We start from the raw sequence: 20,824 nt of genomic DNA, 5'->3' as shown, positions 1-20,824 counted from the left end.
CTCTTTAAAAATGTTTTGGCCCTCAAAAAGAGGTCTGAACTTGTGGGGACGACCAAAATGTCCCCACAATTACAAGTTGGTCCCCACAATGGTAGTTTAACCTGGAAAAACACACATATGGGCCCCATAATGTAGCAAAGACAAAAGCACGCACGCACACACACACACACAAACAGATAAAATAAGAGTGTCTGCTTTGTGACTAAGAGCGACTTTTCGATTAGCTAATGCAAGATTTACATATGGCTATCTTTGTTTCACACACGTACTGTACACACACACATTTATGCACTGTTCAACCAGTGTTTATTGGTTTCTTCCAGTGAATTCAGTGATATCATGTATTTTTCACTTCATAAAAAAATGAACAAAGGCCCAAGTCAATTTTTTTCGTGTTTCAGTTGTACCTATCTAAGAAAATACATTTTTCATCATGTCATCATTGCCCTCAGTAGTTAATGTCGCTGATGCAGGAATGTTTTCCCTGACTCCCTGCATGCTCCCATAAATGACATCATACAGTTTGTCATGATCCTGACAGCTTGCAATGCATTGGTTTCCACAGTAAATGACCCTCTTCTCATACAATCACCATTCATGATTCCACTCAATGTGTCGTCATGGAAAAATGCCCCTTTGTAAGCATTCACATGCATGTGTGGCAAGAAAATGTACGTGGCCAAAGGTTTTGAGAATATTAATTTTCATTTTTGATGATGGCAATTTGAATGTATTCCAGAATGTTATGCACAGTGATCAGATGAATTGAAATTATTTGCCAAGTCCATATTTGCCATGTATCGGATCATCAAGAATTTTAAGGATATAGGTTCAATTGCTGTGAAGAAGGCTTCAGGGCGCCCAAGAAAGTCCAGCAAACGCCAGGACTGTTTCCTAAAGTGGATTCTGTTGCGGGATCGGGCCACCACAAGTGTGTAGCTTGCTCAGGAATGGCAGCAAGCACGTATGAGTGCATCTGCACGCACAGTGAGAAGAAGTGAAGAAGTGAAGATGAAGTGAAGATGAAGTGAAGATGAAGTGAAGTAGAAGTGAAGAAGGGCAGCAAAGAAGCCACTTCTCTCTAAGAAAAGCATCAGAAACAGACTGATAATATGCAAAAGATGCAGGGATTGCTCTGTTGACCAATGGGGTAAAGTCATTTTCTCTGATGAATCCCCTTTCCGATTTTTGGGGCATCTGGAAAAAAAAGCTTTTCTGGAGAAGAAAAGGCGAGCGCTACCAAAAAGTGTAGATTTTGCAAATATTGACATTTTGCATACATTTTATTTAATTGTCAATAAAAGCCTTTGAAACTTGTGAAATTATTGTAATTGTATTTCAGTATATCATAGTAACATCTAACAAAAAGATCTAAAAACACTGAAGCAGCAAAGTTTGTGAAAAACAATACTTTGTGTCATTCTCAAAACTTTTAGCCATGACTGTAGACACAAATACAGAATACAATACAGAAAGCAGAAAGATAATAATAATTACATACATACATATGCCATGCAAAGGCCTTGTATTTCTTTTCCATTTGATTTGATTAAACTAGGGATGTTCGTTAACACTTTTTTTCCCAGACCGATACCCATACGAGTACTTAACTAACTCTAGTCACCAGAACCACTATCATACCATTTGATACATAAAATCACACCTCCCACCAAAAAAAAAAAGACAGAAAAGAAACACCTCTATATAATAATATAGCATGTTCCTCAAAGTAGCACTAAGGAACTTAATACCTTAATAAAACATTTTCATAACTAGTTGAATGGTACCTTAGCCATGGCCTGAAGGGGTCTGTATAATTTTTACTGGCAATAAGCAACTTTGAGGAGGATGCTAGGAACACTGCCACACAAACAACTACAAATGTGCTGAATGCTCTATGGCATGTGTCACTTCCCCCTTTACCCATTCGTTACAGAGACGGAAGTCAATTTTAATGTTGACGCACGAAAAAACGACGCAATACGCTTGTCCTCATGGGAAATGTGGTCTTCCTTTAGGCATAATATTACCGTTTTCGTCCATATGGCGCCGCCATAATCAACATAGACTGAAAGTTACTTAGTGTTGCTTTAAAATTGGATGAAATTTATGGCAATTTGGTATTCTTCTAATTTCTCGTTACTTACCATAAAACAGTCACAAGAGTTGCAAGTACTGATACTGGCCATCCCTAGATCAAACTATTTTTACATATATTTTTTTCTCATGAGGTTGTTGTGTAATATATTAAACAATATATTAGGGATGCACCAAAATGAAAATGTTTGGCCGAAACAGAAAACTGAAAATGAAAAATGTTTGGACCAAAACCGAGAAGCCGAAAAAAAGTATGCCAATCTTTACTATCATTGCATTTATTATAATTATTAAAATTATAATATTATTATAAAATATTTATTTAGCACTGGCATTTTAACCAAGCACAATATAAATTGAAATTTGCCCACACCGCAGACATGTTGGCTTGGCTAATGATGCATTAAACACCAAATGAGGGTTGAGCATTTACTGGCGGTGCGATTGCACTTTATAGTCAATGTAGTTCACACAGGCGGGCACGGATGCGTGCGGCGGGACAAGGTGCGGCGCACTTAAAATCGGCAAATTCACATATTCATCACCGTTTAAAAATAAATAAATACATTTGTTCGCACCAGCTAATCGGCTTCGGGAACGGACTGCAAAGTCAAACACAGCGTCCTGGACAGGTCTGTTGCCACCCGGAGATAGCGGTAAGTTTTTCTGTGTTAAAAAACGTTTGCTAACAATAGTGCTAGCATTAGCTAAAGTATTTACTACGGCCACCGGTATGCTGGTGAAAAAGTGGAACCGTTTGAGGGGCGCTTATAAAAAAAAAAAGGCGCAGCAGGAGAAAAAAGTGGCTCACCTGTACTGCAGTACACGGCAGTTCTGTCTTTTTTCGACCCACTTAGATGTTGTACACCAAGCGACGCCCCTCTCCTCCGGTGTGTGCAATAATCCCGGGAACTGCTGCGACCGACCGGTGCAAACTCACACGGTGAAAAAACAGCGATGAGAGGCAGACACTTACCCCCCACCCCCCATTCGCTGTTTAATTCAAAGGGACGCTTGCTTGCAGCGTTTTTTTTGCTTGCAGCGTTTTTTTGCTTGCGTCACCATAACCATAATTAAATTTCAGCCATTTTCTTTCGGCTTTAATTTTATTTGGACCAAATAAAAATTTGGCCACCGAAAATTTTCGGCCGAAATAAATTTTCGGCCGAAATAAATTTTCGGTGGCCAAATATTCAGTGTATCACTACAATATATAGTTTCATATATCTACATCATGCATCATTCTAAAGACATAATATTGCCATAATATTTTGTTGAAAGGCTTTTAAAACACGTAAATGAAAAATATTCACCATTAATTAACTCCCCAAATGAAATCCCATTTGTAAAAAAAGAAAAGAAAAGAAAGTTAACTAATTAACGCAAAAGGGAAGGTCATGCCTTTTTTCTTGTAAAACCGATTCACAAGGTGACCTCTTGGCAGCTAATGGCTTCACCTCTTCTTCCATGGGATGCTCAGACAGTGACATAACGGGCTGATGATGCATCTCCGTCTATCGATTTGACTAGCCTTCAGAAACAGGAGGACATGCAATACTGCGCAATGGAGAAATGCTACGCCTGGCACTGCATTAGAGAGACTTCATATTCAATTCACTCAGCATTTACTGCATTAAGAGGTCAGTAGGGAAAACTTCATCATATTCCTGAATAAAATCATCGTCTTTGGTGTTTTGTCAACTCTGAAGTTGTTTTTGAAAAAGAAAAAGCTAACAAAGGCAGTGTGCAGGTGGAATGATTAGAGGATGTAGACGTTACTCTAAGTGCCCTTGACCTTCTTGGCTAATTAGCGTTTTGAGTCTGAGAATGCCATCTCACACAGTTTTGTGTGGGCAGTTTGCATAAAGATAGCGCTCTTAAAGCAGATAGTAATATAATTTAGAAAGTGACTTCTCACAGAGCAGCCATATATTGTAGTCTTTTGAATACGCTTCTACTATAAGGGTGAGGAGTAATCAGTCCAGTCAACTAAACCATATGTAACGTTTAGCATTGTATAGATATATTTTTTTATTGTGTTCTTCCATTTGTCGGTGTTTACACTTAATGCACATGCAGATAGAAGTGTTTATGATAAGCATGATAATTAGCTTACAATTACTTTAATAACATTTTTTGAATGTATCATGGTGCATGCTTCTCTTGTGTACAAACGTACACGTCTGTGGTTGCTGTACAAGAGCGAGTGACGAGAGCCGGTCAAAATTTGATTTGTGAGACAGTCAAAGAGACAGACTGCGAGATAGCAAGAAACCTTCATAGAGTTGAGAGCAATGACGTGACTAGGATAGGAACAAGAAAATATGCTGACGTGTGTAAGTGAAACAAGCAGAGAAAGAACACTGAGATTGAGTAATTGCATTGCTTTTATATACTTAATAATACAGTAGAATTGATGTTATTTCTGCCAAGCAAAGTGAGTTTATTGGATTTGGTCACAATCTGCTAAGTCTGTAGAGGATTTGTTTTCAAAAGCTTTTCAGGTGGCCATTTTTCTTCAATATTTATCGCACAAATTGTTTGAAGGACCAGAACACATGAACTTCTTATAGCCTATAGTTCTGTATTATTATTATTATTTATGGTAAAAATTAAATGACCAAACTTTCCCCACTGTGGGCTTGATGGGCAGACATAACTAATACCTGATAAGATGTCGGCCCGGGAAGAACAATGATGGAGAGATCTTTCTCGTCACGAGGCAGCCATTCCTTGTTTGTCTACCACCACCACGGTTGTCTCTGCCCGTGTCTACTTTTGATCTATGGCTTCATTTGCCGTGTTTTTCTGTGTTATTTGACAAATGGTTATGGAACATAAACACAAAGGAAGAGGGGAGAAGAAAAAAAGTGCATTGAATAAAGGAAACATTAATAATTGGGGAACCCAATCAGATCACATGTTATCCATTATGTTTATCAGACACCCTTGGAAAGTTATGTGAACGCTCGAAATGGAGCCAGCACACTTAAGAATGAGGCAGAAGGACAACATTAAGTTTCCCAGTCAATTCACAATGAAATATGACACGTTTAAGTCATTTTAAGTAATTGTATTGTTATCATGTTAGGGTGTAATTGTACAATTAAAAGTCTTTTAATTAGTGCACGTTAAGGTCCGGTAAAAGCTTTCTAAATGTGTCATGACTGTACAAAATAAACTTGTCACGTGAAGTGCGGACTTAGGGCCCAAACGCAGACAAGACACAGACGGGAGTTGGTAAATGTAATATACAAAAATACAAAGTAACAACATTGGCAGGCTTGGATTAATATGGCCTCGAAGAAAACACTTGACGGAGAAACCATGACTAAGACCCTTGAGCTGTTACAATGTGGTGGAATGAGGACCCAGGTGCAGGGAAACAGAGGAAGGCAGTAGAGTTGCAGAAAAAAAAGGGATTTAATTAAACAAAAACAAGGAGGTAAACAAGGATCTGGCAGACAAACAAAACAACAACATCCCAAAAACAAGCAAGACAAAACGTGGGAGAACTACAAGTAGTGATGGCAAAATCGAAGCTGTGTTTTGGTACATACTGGAACCCAGGCAGAACTTGTGATTCAAATCGCGTTCCTAAATCTGTCTCAAAATCAGGATGTCACGTGACAGTTGCCTTTCGCTTCCAAACGTCACATTGTTCCAGCAAGTGCCTTTTTTTTAATTAAATAAAATCCGACCATTGCACTATATTATGTTGTTTTTCTGCATTAGAAAAATTATCCTGCAGTCTGTTGTGTTTTTTGTATGAAATTCTTGGTGTTGGTGTTCCCTCACAGAAACCATTCATCAGTTTGTTATGGTGCAGATGGGGCAATTATATTTTGGCCTATAGCTGGACAGCATGGACTGTAGATTTGTCTCATGCGTCTCCGCCAACCATCCACTGGTGCATCCATTCATTGCTCCTCCCCTTCCTCCCATCTACCGCTGCAACAATTACCGCTCTATCATAACCCAAACAAGCGAGGCTCATGTGAAGCTGTTTTGTATTTCAAATAATTATCAGAGATCTCAAGCTGCTGCAGGATGTTTCTCGCACCAGTGTTGTCATTCTCTAGATCCACGGCTACCTGATCTTATAATCCTCATTTTCTTTCCACTCTCCTTCTTCCGCTGCCCACAAATGAATGTCTTTGCTGTAGCAAATAGGCCTGGGATGGAAATGCCATATTTGATTCAACAATGGTGATTCATATTTACTCTGTAAGACACAAGGCTCACGCTTTCCCATCCTATTATGTGTTTTCTCAAACTCAATGAAAGAACCATTTCATCATTCACCACCCAGTCACTAAATCTCATTGTATTCCATTCTCTTTCTTTTTGGTATTGTGCGTGAATGTGACATGTTTTTTTTTTCTCTTTCCACCCTATTTCAGACTGTAATACTAACATGGTATTTGTCCAGGCGCCAAGTAATGACAGTAATCTGGTGCCATTTGGTGTACTGTGAAAAGGGACATGTTGGTAATGGTTGCATTATAATAGTTATCAGGCATGGGTCACTATGAATCTGCTGTAAGCTATTGTGTCCACACTGTTCAGTATGAGAATGAAAAGATAGATGCATTAGTGGCATTTAGTTGTGATATGTGTTGTTTGTCTGAAAGCTGTCAATGGGTGTTATGTGAAGTAGCATAATACAGTATTTGGAAAAACGGACCATCTGTTTGTCACAAAGGCTTTCATTTTTTTTTTCTTGCTCTATTTTAGGTGAATGAAATGAAATTATGTTACAGGAAATCCCCGATTTAAAAACTACAATATCTTGTCTTTCACTGGTTGTAGTTGTACAATTATAGATTTATTACATTCAAATCTAAGCATTCCCGAGAGGTGTTTCTAATATTTTTTTCTTTTCCATGCACAAGAAAAATAGAATACAAGAAATATGTTTACGTAAACAAGCACTTATGTTATAAACTTAATTATTATTTTTTTAATTCCTCTTATTTGATACAGCTCCCATACTTGATCACATTGTAGTGTGCAGTTGTACCTAACAGTTGCATGATTTGACCACCATTATTGTCAATATAAAACAAGAGAAATCGGGACTGAGTGCAATATTGTATTTAAGTTATTTTGATACCACAGCTTAACTAAATATTTTGTCTTTTTTTTTTATATCTGAGAAAAAAACAAACTCATATTCATGTCCAAATAAATTTGTTAAAGAAAAAGTCAAAGAGTCAAAGTAGAGCAACAACCTCCATTATTGAATTTCATCACAATATTTCCTCTTGTTGTTAAAGTTTTTAGTCAAACATTAAGTTGAGGGAAAAGCGCACAAACATAGAAATAATATTGAGTTATGTTTAAGACCATACCATGTGAACAATTCGTCTATGGGAGAACTTTGTAATACAAATCATTCGAAGGTGTGAACTCTTAGATATCATAACATGTTACAAGGCAAAGACTACTTGACTTCCCTAAAGCAAAGCCTCTCTTTGTGTCTTCCTTTGGGGACATTTATTTGGCTGCTGTTTGAGAGGCAGGTCTATTTACGCAGCTTTATGTGACATCCTTGTTAATACCCAAGATCTCCTCACAGGAATCGTTCAACCTTCATCTTATCGTAGACTTGCAGACACACAGATGCCAGACAGTCAAGATCTGCTTGACGAAATGGATAATGTGTGATGTCTATCTGAATGGTTTGGTGTGCTAGAGCATTGTTTAGGACACCATCCGTGTGTATTGAGTCAATATTTTCTTCTTAATGTGAGTGTTGTGTACACGTAGATGATTGCCTTATCAAAGTGTAGGATTCATTTAAATAACTGGCTGCAGGTCAGATGTTTGCCTTTATTTGATTTGGGCATTCTAAATGGTCTTCAAGATTAAATAAATTTGCCAGCTAATTCTTGTAAAATCTCAGTACATTACTGTATTTTTTACAAGTATTTACTAAATATAAATTACAGTTACTTACTGTATTTGCTTTTACAGCAATTCACTGTAATGTAGTTTACAACCGTTTCTTGTATTCTACGTAATTTACAGAAATTTGCTGACAACTTTAGTTTTTACACAAATACAGTATGTCGTAAAATCCATCCAACCATTTTTTTTACCGCTTATTCCTCAAAAAGGTTGCTGGAGCTTATCCCAGCTGGCTTCAGGCAGTAGGCAGGGTACACCCTGAACTGGTTGCCAGCCAATCACAGGGTACACAGAGACAAACAACCATCCACACTCACAATCACACATGGTGACAATTTAGAGCGCTCAATTAACTGGCCATGCATGTCTTTGGAATGTGGGAGGAGACCGGTGCACCTGTAGAAAAACCCACATAGGCACGGGGAGAACACGCAAAATACACCCTGGAAGGCCGAAGCCCAGACTCGATCTCACGTCCTCTGCACTGCATTTTACGTTGTAAAATTAATCATAGATCTGCAGCTGAGTGCATAAATAAATGTTAACTGTAATGTTGCCTGTTTATTGGAGAATTACGATGTGAAAACGATGCAGACTGCCCTTGCGCTAAAATATTACTCACCAATTCAGTGAATTTTTGTCCTTGCTCAGGTGACAGTACAGAGTCCTCTATTCGCTTATTCTCCTATAGAGATGCCTGCCCAAATCCAACAATCTTTACAGTATTTCCCTGTAATCCACATAAATGCGTACCAAAACATAGTTGCTGTAAAATGTACAGTATTTTACTGCTAATTATACAGCAAATTACTGTACTGTTCTCGGGGCTTGTCAAAGAAATTGCTTCTGGTACGTCAGAACGCCTGTCAGAGCCCCCATCTGCCAAATTCCCGAACACGCTAAATGAGGCTTGCACCTAACCTTGCCAGCAAGATGAATTCTCGCGGTATTTGTGACTTCACAAACTCCGAAGAATACATCTTGTACCGCTCCCGCTGATATGTTTGCAGCCGATCTTTTCTAGATCGGACCAATCAGGCGTTGTTTAGGCAGGACGAAACTAGGGATGCACGATAATGCTATTTTCAACCAATATCCGATATACCAGTAATTTAGAAAGTGCCGATGTCGATAACTGATAAGTAAGCCGATAATTATTTGCAAAATTAACTTGAATACAAATGTACTTTAAAATCTTTCAATTAGTCTAACATGTTAAATACATTGTGTTAAGCACCATGAAGCAAACTTTTATTGATATCTCTGTTTCAAAGACAACTAGTAACTCATTTTAAGTTTGCTAAAACAAAACTGTCATGTTTTAAAAATGCAACACAGAAAAGAAAGCCCACACTGGCCACTGCCATGTCGCCATGATACATCTTCTGTGAACACGAGGTCGCGCACATTATGACATCACGAATATGTGACACAACCATAGAAGAGGGGAAGGGTTGAGGTGTTGGGCACAACTTGAGACACAAACATAACAGGTGGACCAATGTGGCATGTCTATTATTATAGGCGGATTTCTTTATTATCTGGTTTATCTGTATGATGTCAAATTGTTTGATAATTGGCGAGAATTATCGGCAAATTTCTTTATTATCTGTTTTATCCGCTTGTCGTCAAATTGGTCGATAATTGCCGATAATTATCGGTAACCGATATCATCGCACGTCCCTAGACGAAACCAATAAGCGCCGATGGCGGGGGGGGAACAAACCTAAGAGACGAATGGATGCTGCAATTAATTATGTTCTCGCAGAATTACTTACCATTTCCGTGTTGAATTTAAACAGCGAGAGGAGTTTCGTGCATTTTTATCTGGTAAAGATGTTCGTGCCCCCCTCCCCAACCCCCGCTCCGCCCTAAGACGAGACGGAAGACGAGATTTTCATCCGTTGCCTTGATTGGTCAAAACAAAATGCGTAAAGATGCAGGATCGTCAAATCAGCTTGAAGTATTGTACAGCCAGACCCGCCTTTCCCGAACGGGTCTGCCTAGTGTAGTACCAGATTGATAATGTGAAGAATTCCCTCAAGTGAAACACAATTATCAATCTGGCTGGCGAGGTTAGCTTGCACCAGCACAAAAATCAAAATGTGTCACCATCTTGCATCTTAACAACTTCGTTGGCATTACCTTATCTAGTACTTCTAAAAACATGTTCTATGTTCTGTAAAATAAGTTACATTTGAATATGATTATATTTGAATGCTGAATACGACTGAGAGATATATGATGTTAAGTGTTTGTATGTTTACATAAGTTGGAGTCAGCAGGTCTCCCCCTCTAGCTTACTTTACAAATATGCAGTGGTAAGATGTTGTAAGCGGCAGCCTCCACAACCGTTTATCTTTGATAGTCACAGTGGACTTGTTCCTTTAATCTCACTTTTCAGGCACGAACCCCTGTCGGGCATATCCGTTTTACACTTGATATAAAAAGTAAAAGTTTTGTGATGTTTTACATCAGAAGTGTATATCTTACTCCCAGGTTACACGCGTACCAGTGGAGAGCTGTGAGCAGTACACATCCTGTGGAGCTTGTCTGGGATCAGGGGACCCTCACTGCGGCTGGTGTGTGCTTCACAACATGTAAGTGTATTCATCGACAAGGATTTGTCTCTAATGTAATGTGCCATTTGATCGATCCTAATTTCAGTTATTAATATGCCATTAACCAACATTGTATGTACTGTACTGTTTATCATTATTGATTAAAGCATCACCCATGCTGATGAACTGTTGATGTACATTTTCTCTGAAACTGTTTACTGCAGAGGACACAACAAAAGCAAAAAATTATGCTACTGAATGAATTTCAATTTGTTTATGTTGTCACAAACCCTGAAAACAAGCCTGAAATGACAAAATATACCGTATTTTCTGCATTATAAGGCGCACCTAAAGGCCTTTAATTTTCTCAAAAGCTACTTTATAATCCAATGCGCCTTATATGTGGATCAATATTGGTTAAGTAAGCGCCATCTAGTGGATGCTTAAATCAACCCCAGCCACTACAGTAGCTTCTATTCTTTGCGCCTTATAATGCCTTGAAAAAAGTTTTTAAATAGGCCATTCATTGAAGGTGCGGCTTATAATCCGATGCGCCTTATAGTGCGAAAAACACGGTACATATCAGAGCAAGCATGATAAACCTAACTGCCTTGCCTTGTAATATGATTTGAGAACATTTGTGGCCAGCCATTTTCTCTGCTCTTTTGCAATGTAACCCCTATTAAGTGGCACTATACGTGGAAGTTGGAGTAGAATACTACCCAGTAGTTCTTTAAGCAGGGGTGGTAAATGCTGCATTTGTATAAGACCAATAGTAAATTAGGCTGTAATGTCCACTGCGTCCACCTCAATTTATAATATTGGGTTGAATGCGAACTTATGCTGTGCTCCATGTTTTTTTTTTCCAGTTGTCTATTAAAATGACAGATATTTCAAACCATACTGTGTTATAACTTTAATATGCAGACCCTTTTCAAAAAATTAAAATATCCTTGAAAAGTTGAATTAGTTCCATAAATCCAATTAAAAAGTCAAACTTTCATAGATAATAGATTTAGAGTCCACAATTTCTGTGATTTCAAGTTTTTATTTGTTTATTTTTACATAATTTGGGCTCCTAGCCCAGCTTTTCAAGGATATAATTTTTTTTTAAAAAGGTCTGTTGATATACCTTTCAAATATTTGTCAATATACTTAAGAAATCCTAAACCTTTGAAGTTATGCCTCTTGTGTTTGTCCTATTCTTATGAACTCACTACATTTATTCTGAACATAATCTCTTACCATTGCCATACGATTGGCTTTCAGTTCATGAAGAAGCGCACGTTTCGTTCTTCTCTCATAGATGTTCGAGAAAGGACCACTGTGAGCGTGCGGAGGAACCACAGCGTTTCACAACTCGAGTGGATCAGTGTGTCCGACTGTCTGTTCAACCCGACACCATCTCGGTCACCATGTCAGAAGTGCAGGTATAATGTTGTGTAGCAGTATCTGTGGAGTTGTGAAAACACACACACACACACACACACACATACACACAAATATATATATATATATATATATATATATTATAGCTGCAGGCAACATGCTTGTATGTGAATTTAGTAAGAAAACATTCACAAAGTAACGCACATTATTGCATGCAGGAAATCAGTAATGTACTCAAAACCGAGCTCTGCATTAAACACCTCTCATATATGGTGATTTGCTTTGCTAAAAACACAGTCCTTTGTCATGATTTGAGAAGGGTGACTGAGGCTAGGGTGAGTGAAATCATTCATTAATAAAAACAAAAATAAAATCTGTTGTCTTGGAATTTCAGTGTATTCATTTGTGGTACATAATCTTATGAAATTCTTGTTAGGAATTGTGTCCCGGCCTTAGACTGATTCGCATTAACTTCATTCTCACATTACATCAAATTGATTTTGTTAGTAGTCATATTGGTAATGCAGGTGAAAACATTCTGTAAAATTAATGATGCATAACATTAATGACCACAAATTTAAACTATGCTGCTACTTCATAGTCATAGACTAGCCATTGCTCCAAACAGAAGTTCAATAACAGGACCTAAAAATAGTTTTGGAATTCATCCTTGATTTCATTGAACCGTAGCACATTTTCCACAAGCATTTGGGAGATTTCATATGTGTTTCTGTAAAATTGTGAAACCAACGTTGAACTTTTTGCCACAGTATAATAAGCATGATATGTTTGGTGCAAATGCAACATGGCTTTTCACCAATGAGAACATGATACCGACAAAAGCATGGTTGTGGCTGCATCATACTTTGGGCATTAGTCAAGGCGAAGAGAATTATGAACAGTTCTAAATACCAGTCAGTGTTAGTGATATTCTAGCACAGGGGTTGGCAACCCGCGGCTCCAGAACATTAGGCTCATTGAACCTTTTGCTGTGGCTCTCTGTCGCATTGGAAAATAAATAATGAGTATCTGATTTAGATTTAGATTTTGCACATTTTCAAACGTCATTCCACATTTGAAAATGATGGTGCTCTTGTAACGTTAAAATAAAACATATGGTTAGTATTTATTAATTTGCCGCTAAATATGCGTCACAACTCACAACCATCCCCAAGATTTATGGAGCTATTTGACTGCCAGTAGGTAAACTATGGCTAAATCCAAGAAAATAAATTTGAAATGTTTCTTTTGAAAACAGAACGTTTAATTTTAGGTGCTACATGAACTATGTTAAAAACGAACATTGCTCAATTAGCCTGAAAGATGACGGCTTACAATTGTGTATGAAGATGAAGGGGACATATACTGACTTATCGACACTGTGATAAGGTTCTGGAGTAAAAACCACATCAACCAGGTAAATAAATATTTTAATTGAATGTGACTGGTTAATTCTGAACACAGACAGAGGATGAACAAACTTGTGCAACCGCATTATCTCAATTCTTTTTACTTACCCTCTTGAAAAGGTTTCATTTCTGTTTTCAGTTAAATTTTACATGTTGCATTGTAGATCACATTCATGTAGAAGTTGAAACGATTTATCTTAGATGATTTTTTCCAAATCACAAAAGTCTGCCATATGAACATGGGTGTATAGACTTTTTTATATCCACTGTACGTGTCACTCACCAAGTTCTCCACCCTCCATGCACTCCTCATCTGACCCCATCCACAGTTCATCCATCCCATGTCCAGCACGTCGTCCCTGAGAAGCATCTGCTGACTCCCCACTTAGCTCTCTGCTTCTGTCTTTGAGAAGTTGCACAGCATTGACAATGTTGTTGCCGTTATTTGTCCAAACGAGCAGCACTTTGTCTTCTCCTATGTCCCATGCATCAAATGTCTGATCAATACAATGTGAAATGGAGTCACAACGCGTCCTCCTGGATATGGAATTTCTGCGTGTTGACTGACCAGCAACTATTTTGTTACCAGTGGAAAACATAAAATACGGTCATGGAGGACTCGTTGCCTGACTGGGATTTTGCATCTCCATTAGGGAATGAGTGCAGACATTGCAGAGTGATATTCCACGAGAGCCTCAAACTTCTTTGGTGTACTTTTAAGATTTGTCATTTAATTTATCATGAACTGACTGAAATTTGAATTTTATTGGGTGAATTGGTATCTTCCAGTTGATAAATCCCAAAGAAACACTTTAAGAAGTTGTGTTAATTCATTCACTGGTGTGGACGTCTGTCAACTGGAATCCAACCATTTACTGTCACTAATGAAAATATGCACGTCTGTGAAATCAAGTTTTGAAATTTACATTTAAAAAAACGACAAATCACTTCAGTAAGAGTTAGGAGCCAATAGGGCACATTCAAATCCAACTGACAAAAAAATAAATAAAAAATACCTTTCAACAAGCTGAAAAAGTGTTTGTGTCAGAGACTCTACTGTGTTTATTATTTTCCTAACCAAACAACAGTGTAGACTACGGTTAGGATCACAAAACTCGATCTATACAAAACCACAATGTTCAAGGACGTAAAGACTCTAACTTGTCAGGGGTTTCTGGAAGTCTTCCGTCTTCAAAGATAACTTTGCTCAATGCATGTTTAATTGTATTTTTTACCCTAACATTTCCTCCTCCCAGTTGGTACTTCAGACCCAAAATGTGCCCAGTCTGTCTGCTGGAGTAAACTGCTCTTTTGGAGACTTCGTAGAAACAGAAGGACGCATCTACGGTGGTCGGATCTTCTGCTTGTCCCCCTCTGCAAAAGAGGTGGCTCCCATCACACACAACCAAGGTAGTGTTCCAATTAGATTTTTATAAATATTTTGTTTAAGGATAGATATGCTTTAATATTCTTCACACCCCTTCTTTTTGGATCAGACTGAATAATCACTACATAGGAATATAAATAGGTAAACAGAAAGCCTATTGATTCAGCTGTAATCTTTAGAGCAGAAACACAAAATGTCAACTATGCAAAAGTGGACACATACTGTACAATGAGGCAGTTAACATTTCCAAATATATCGACTTGGATTTGACATTAATGAAAGGTTCATGAAACAATTCGCACACACTTACTGAAGTGCAAATGTCAAATGTAATAAAAGAATATTGTTAACTGAGCATGTCATAAAACGCGTGACTATTTCTCCAACTCTGACTCGTAGGTGACCGGCGTGTAATAAAACTGTATCTGAGGTCAAAGGAGACAGGGAAGACCTTTGCCAGTGTGGACTTTGTCTTCTACAACTGCAGCGTCCACCGATCGTAAGTTGCAGTTAGATTTTTTGGTTGTTTTTTTTCCACAGTATTCAAACTCGGGTACGGACCAAAATTCTGCATTAGAGGTGGTCTTGGCATGTCTCCATGTACTCAACACAGTTCTGATGTGGTGACAAAAGCAAACCAAACTGCTCCAAATATTCACATATAATAATAATCATCATCATCAGGTTTTACTATAAATGGCAGGTGGTAGTCACCTGAATTGTTGCCATTATCCGACATGTCTTTGGTCTATCATATATGCAGGCAGCACCTTCTCATACAGCTCAAGCACCTCATTTTATTAAGTCCAAGATTGACTGATTCAGAAAATAATGTTGATGCGAAAACATCCTCTGTGAAAAGATACAAATCCGAATGATACATTTCGGACATATGCAGGAGGTATTAGCCACAAATGTGTACTATGTAACACTGATTCAAATTTGTTTTATTGGCCTTAGCGAAGGTCTGGTTTGTGCAGCAAGAAGGTGAGTGGTGAAAGGCATTGATCCAAGTCCAAAGCAATTATTTATGTAAAGCAATAGAGACTGCAAATAATGGATAATGATAACAAGTGAATAGAACAGTTTGTGACCTCTGATTATTCATTATTGGGATTCAGGTCATTTCTTAATTTCTTAATTACATTTCATGCAATTATAAGACTACTGATAGGTAAAGTGATAAATCAATCCCAAATCCTAAAAAAAATAAGACGTGCGGTCAAGCTTGGGTAGCATGTTCTTTGGCAATAAATGCTCTCCAATCTATATGTACATCTCCCATACAAAATGAATGCCTTTTTTGGATGACAAAGCCAATTTGAGAGTGACAGACTATTAGAATAGCAAGTGCATGCCAACTAAAGAAATGTACTTACCAGTGCAAGTTTAATAGAAACTAAAAACATAAAAAAATTCAAATCTATACAATCAAGTAACTTGTGTTTGGTGTGATATAGAAGTTTTTGGAACCCCAAAGTGAATTCTGCAGTGGACCAGAGACTGGTAGTAAATGTTCATGGTCTTATTTGAACTAATCTGCTAGTTAAATGTTAAATTAAAAAGAATACAATTTCATGAAATAATGTAATGACTCCAGGCTGCTCCAGCGTATGACTTCCACTGTAGTTTAGTTATGGCATCCTTCACTGTGTAATGCGCCAATGCAAGGAATTCATGTGCAAAGTATGTGCAGCTCATTTTTGTTTTCCCTGTTGATCAAGACTAGAAGATAAACTTTATTCGTCTGAAACCATGAGCTGACAGAATGATGTATTTGACAGGCTCATGTAAATAAAATAAAAACAAAAGTACACAGAAAAGAAAAAATAAACCACAAAAAAAATTGCTAATAAAAGAAAAAGGACCAGCAGTAGATCATGATCAATAAACAAAGCAATCATTGTCATATAAGTGTCATTTTGAAGACCAGGGATCAATTTTCATAGATGGCCCAGCTCATCTCAAGCATTCAAACTGGTGCATCTTGATTTAAAGCCTTGTAAGTAGGTGTAGGAGTAGGTGACGTAGGTCCTTTGAAAAGCTGACGTTTTGGTGGCACAAGGTCATTTAATGTTTACATCTGCTGGAACTACGTCTAAGTTTTGGCGCCGTCTATTGTGATTTTGGTGAACTTGATCAGGGCACAGGCAGGCTTGTAAATGTGCTTAAAAACACACTTTTTGTGTGTGCATGCATTTTTTTTTACCTCTTACACAGGGAGGGGGAAATTTGGCTTAAAAAATGTCCGGCTCTGTGGAGACAAGGCCTTAGACCGCACCTACCACAAAACATGCACTGGGCACGAAAATAGAGCCATATTATAATCACCATGATACACTTGCATAATCCCCCCCCAAAAAAGCAAGATTAATAGAATCCCCCACATAAAAAGAACACATATGTGTGTATGTAAATATATTGATCCTTTTCGGAATTGCGTGTGTTAAATTTATGTCAGACAGTATTCTTACCCCTCCACAATACAGCACACTTTTTCGCTTTTCTGGCCCTGGACAGCCAGTGAACGTGTAATGCTCTTTTTCTTCTCCATCCCTCCATTCCTTCAGATACCCATAATTTCATTCCTGCCTTTTCCACCCTTTCCCTCATTTCATGATTTCTTTTCCTGACCACGACCCCTCTTAGCCATCCTCTCCACTCTTCACTTTTCTTGTCCCTCTCTCGTTCATCAAGCCCATTTCATCGCCTGCACTCTGCTCTTGGCCCTGCATATATCTGCATAGTAATTGGCCGTTAATTAGCTCTAGCTGGTCTGTCTGTGCAGCATAATGGAGTGGGCTTGGTAAGAGGGATCACCTGGGCCTCTCGTCCGGGCCTCTAGGCCGAGCTGAATCGTTGATCTGTTTTGTTGGTTTGTAGCCTTTTATTGTTGTTTGTTGCAGCCACGCCAAAAAAACAACAATAAAAAGCATTTCTATGGAAGCATTTTTTTTTTTCTCATTTGATACTAGCTCCTCAGACTTCCCGTGGCTTCGTTAACCTACAGTGAAGTCACTACCTCAGCAGCTGTAACATAAAACCACATATTATACACTCCCCCCACCGTTCCCCTCCCTCTAGTATCAGCTTGCTACTTTTAATCTTTGACCTCGTCTGTAGGAAGCCTGGCACAGAGGCCGCAGCGCTCAGTGGTAGATAATGGAGTTGCCCCCCATGGGCATGTTGCAGGATGAGAGCGCACAAGAGTAGACGCACAAGAGCAGACGCACAACAGCTGACGCGCAACGGCAGGCGCGCGCGTGCATCAGGCTCAGATGCGGAGCAGCCCGAGGGCAAGCAACCCGGTGGGGCTCGTGCGCGGACTCACACAAGACAAACTGGAGCTACACACGCGCCGGTGTGTGATGCATTTCACAATGCACACAAACAGGTGCGCGCTCAGTCAAAAGGCCCTCAAAGAGGCAGAAGGCACTACGTTGGCACAGCAAAGGATGCTGCGGGCTATTTGCACAGTCTTTTCCAATATTAAACATTTGTATTAACAAGAGGCTTTGTGTAGTTTAATTTAGCACGCGGGTGGAGCAATATTGCATGTTTTAAAAGGAGGACAGAAAAACAATAGTGAGTGCTCAGAGGGAAAGACTGGGATGAGTAGGAAAGTCCCCTTTAGAGAAAGAAGAAAAAGAAAAAAAATAGTATAACTGTTATACCGATTCTGGTCTTTTGAATTTGGGATGGTAGTAGCTGAAAACCTGGGCTTTGGAACAAGACCAAAAATAAAGTTGTAAATAATTGTTGGAGAAATGCTAGTCCGTCAAGATGTCTTTGAGCAAAGCACTTGCACCCTAATCTTAGGTCAGTCTGTCATTGTTTGTGAGTCCTTTTACTCTGGCAACTCTTCTTGCTTGCCTGCATGTGTGTGGCCTCAGTTTGTCTTCACGGATGAGCTTGAAAGTACACCACAAGCGTTAACCTTAGTTTTTTAAATCAAAATTCAGAAGAAAAAATTCCCAAAGGAAATAATAGAATTTTAATATACTGTATTTACCCAGGAGGCACAGTGGCAGACTGGTTAGCACGTCCGCCTCCTAGTGCAGAGGACGTGAGATCGAGTCTGGGCTTCGGCCTTCCAGGATGTATTTTGCGTGTTCTCCCCGTGCCTATGTGGGTTTTTCTACAGGTGCACCGGTCTCCTCCCACATTCCAAAGACATGCATGGCCAGTTAATTGAGCGCTCTAAATTGTCACCATGTGTGATTGTGAGTGTGGATGGTTGTTTGTCTCTGTGTGCCCTGTGATTAGCTGGCAACCAGTTCAGGGTGTACCCCGCCTACTGCCCGAAGCCAGCTGGGATAGGCTCCAGCGCCCTCCGCGCCCCTTGTGAGGAAAAGCAGTTAAGAAAATGGATAGATGTATTTACCCAACCAGCATCTAAGTCAAGTCATCTGCATTTATGTAGCGCTTGCAAAAAGCCCCCTAAAAAAGGACATTATACATTATAAATAATTTAACAGTGATTAAAGTGTTTTAAAAAAAGTTGTTACATTTAATGATGATGATAATGAGGTTAGATGCCAACTTTTTTTTTACATTATTTACTATCATACAAGTGTAAAAAAGAAGTTGCCCAGTGTTAATATTGAAATTAGTGCTGTGAAAGTTAAAGTGTCGACTAATTAAATAATCACAATAAAATTACCGCATTAATCATGTATTAACGCAGATTAATCACACTATTAATGTTGACCGCAGATGATCCTTTAGCTTGACAGCGGATGGTTACGTTAAATGTAGCACAGGTTGTGTTTGAGCAATAAACATAACTACATGAATTAAATTAAAGCAGGGGTGGCCAAGTTCGGTCCTCGAGAGCCCCTATCCAGCCTGTTTTCCATGTCTCCCTCCTTCAGCGCAGCTGAATATAATGATCAGCTTGTTTTAACTCATCATGGTACATATTTCTTAATTTACCAAATATTCAATATTTTGTTTAAAAATGTAATAGATTATGATGAATGAAAGAAAGAGCTGTTTTTATTTAGTCAAATATTACAAAAAAGGACAAACATAGCAGCACAAATGGAATCAAATAGAAATCCTCGATAGAGTGAATCCACATTAAGTGAATCACAAAGTAGTGAAACTAATACCTTTTGCATTTTACTTCTTGCTGTTCACTGAAAATGACATAAAATGTTCAGGGCTCACGTAACAAACAATCACGGCTTAGCTTGTGAAAATCACATTCCCAAACCCAGAAAACAGGTGAGCCGTGATTGGTCGTCCTGAGCTCTGAGCACATGTGATGCCATATTCGGTCAAAAAGTGGCAGGTTGTTCTAGGTATTGTACATGAAAAATAATGAATGAAAATAATAAAGTATTAAATTAATTATAGGCAAAACATGAACATATTACTGCTGAAAATGGCTAAATAAGTAAAGCATTTCTACAACGGGCATCATTTTTCACAAAAAAATTGAAGCACTATTAATAATAAAATGTAAAAACAAAAAACACACTTAACTTCCACAACAAATGGGACTACAAGACTGGACTAACCATCTGTGAATATCGAGAAGCGGACCACACCATGGAACACTATCTCACCTGCCCTCTCCTGCCCAACCCCTGTAGACAGAAAGACCTTGCAGAGTTCAACTCCCATGCAAAGATCTGTGTGAAGAAATGGGAGACTGCTGTATAACACCACTTTGAAGACACAAAAAGAAGACTTAACTTCAACTTCAACACCACTTGTTCAGATTGCTAATTCATTTGAAATAAATGGGACAAAAGAAGACCCTAAAAATGTTCAGTTCCACTGCATTAGAATATAAAAAGGCTGAAAAATAAAAAGCTCAAAAGAGCTCAGGATGGTGTCGTATGTCAACAAAAGTCCAAAATTGTTTCCACCCTTTAGACTGATACAAGCTTCCGTAAACTTACAGTATGTTTTACACTTGCATCTTTGGAAGCTGTTTATGGAGTTTGCTGTGGTTACACAAGCGTCAAGTCATTCCTGCTTGCTAGCGCTCCAATTTCCAATATGTGTGACCTGGTTTAATTAAACTGGGGTTTGAGACTTGAGTACTTGCTGCTTTT

At 38.5% G+C, this 20,824-nt stretch overlaps 1 protein-coding gene across 4 annotated transcripts in view; it reads left to right on the top strand.

The window, feature by feature from the left end:
- The window catches only part of LOC144035843 (plexin-A1-like), a 248,625-nt gene that overhangs the window by 143,605 nt on the left and 84,196 nt on the right, over nucleotides 1–20,824 (top strand). For all 4 annotated transcript variants that reach the window (XM_077545873.1, XM_077545896.1, XM_077545888.1 and 1 more), the window contains 4 exons: nucleotides 10,510–10,610; nucleotides 11,878–12,001; nucleotides 14,626–14,779; nucleotides 15,156–15,255. In XM_077545873.1, coding sequence (XP_077401999.1) covers nucleotides 10,510–10,610; nucleotides 11,878–12,001; nucleotides 14,626–14,779; nucleotides 15,156–15,255 — 479 coding nt within the window. The remainder of the gene's footprint in view (nucleotides 1–10,509; nucleotides 10,611–11,877; nucleotides 12,002–14,625; nucleotides 14,780–15,155; nucleotides 15,256–20,824) is intronic.

This window comes from Vanacampus margaritifer, chromosome 1 (genome assembly GCF_051991255.1).
Source record: "Vanacampus margaritifer isolate UIUO_Vmar chromosome 1, RoL_Vmar_1.0, whole genome shotgun sequence".
Lineage (NCBI taxonomy): Eukaryota > Metazoa > Chordata > Actinopteri > Syngnathiformes > Syngnathidae > Vanacampus > Vanacampus margaritifer.
This window is presented reverse-complemented; position numbering and strand designations above follow the sequence as displayed.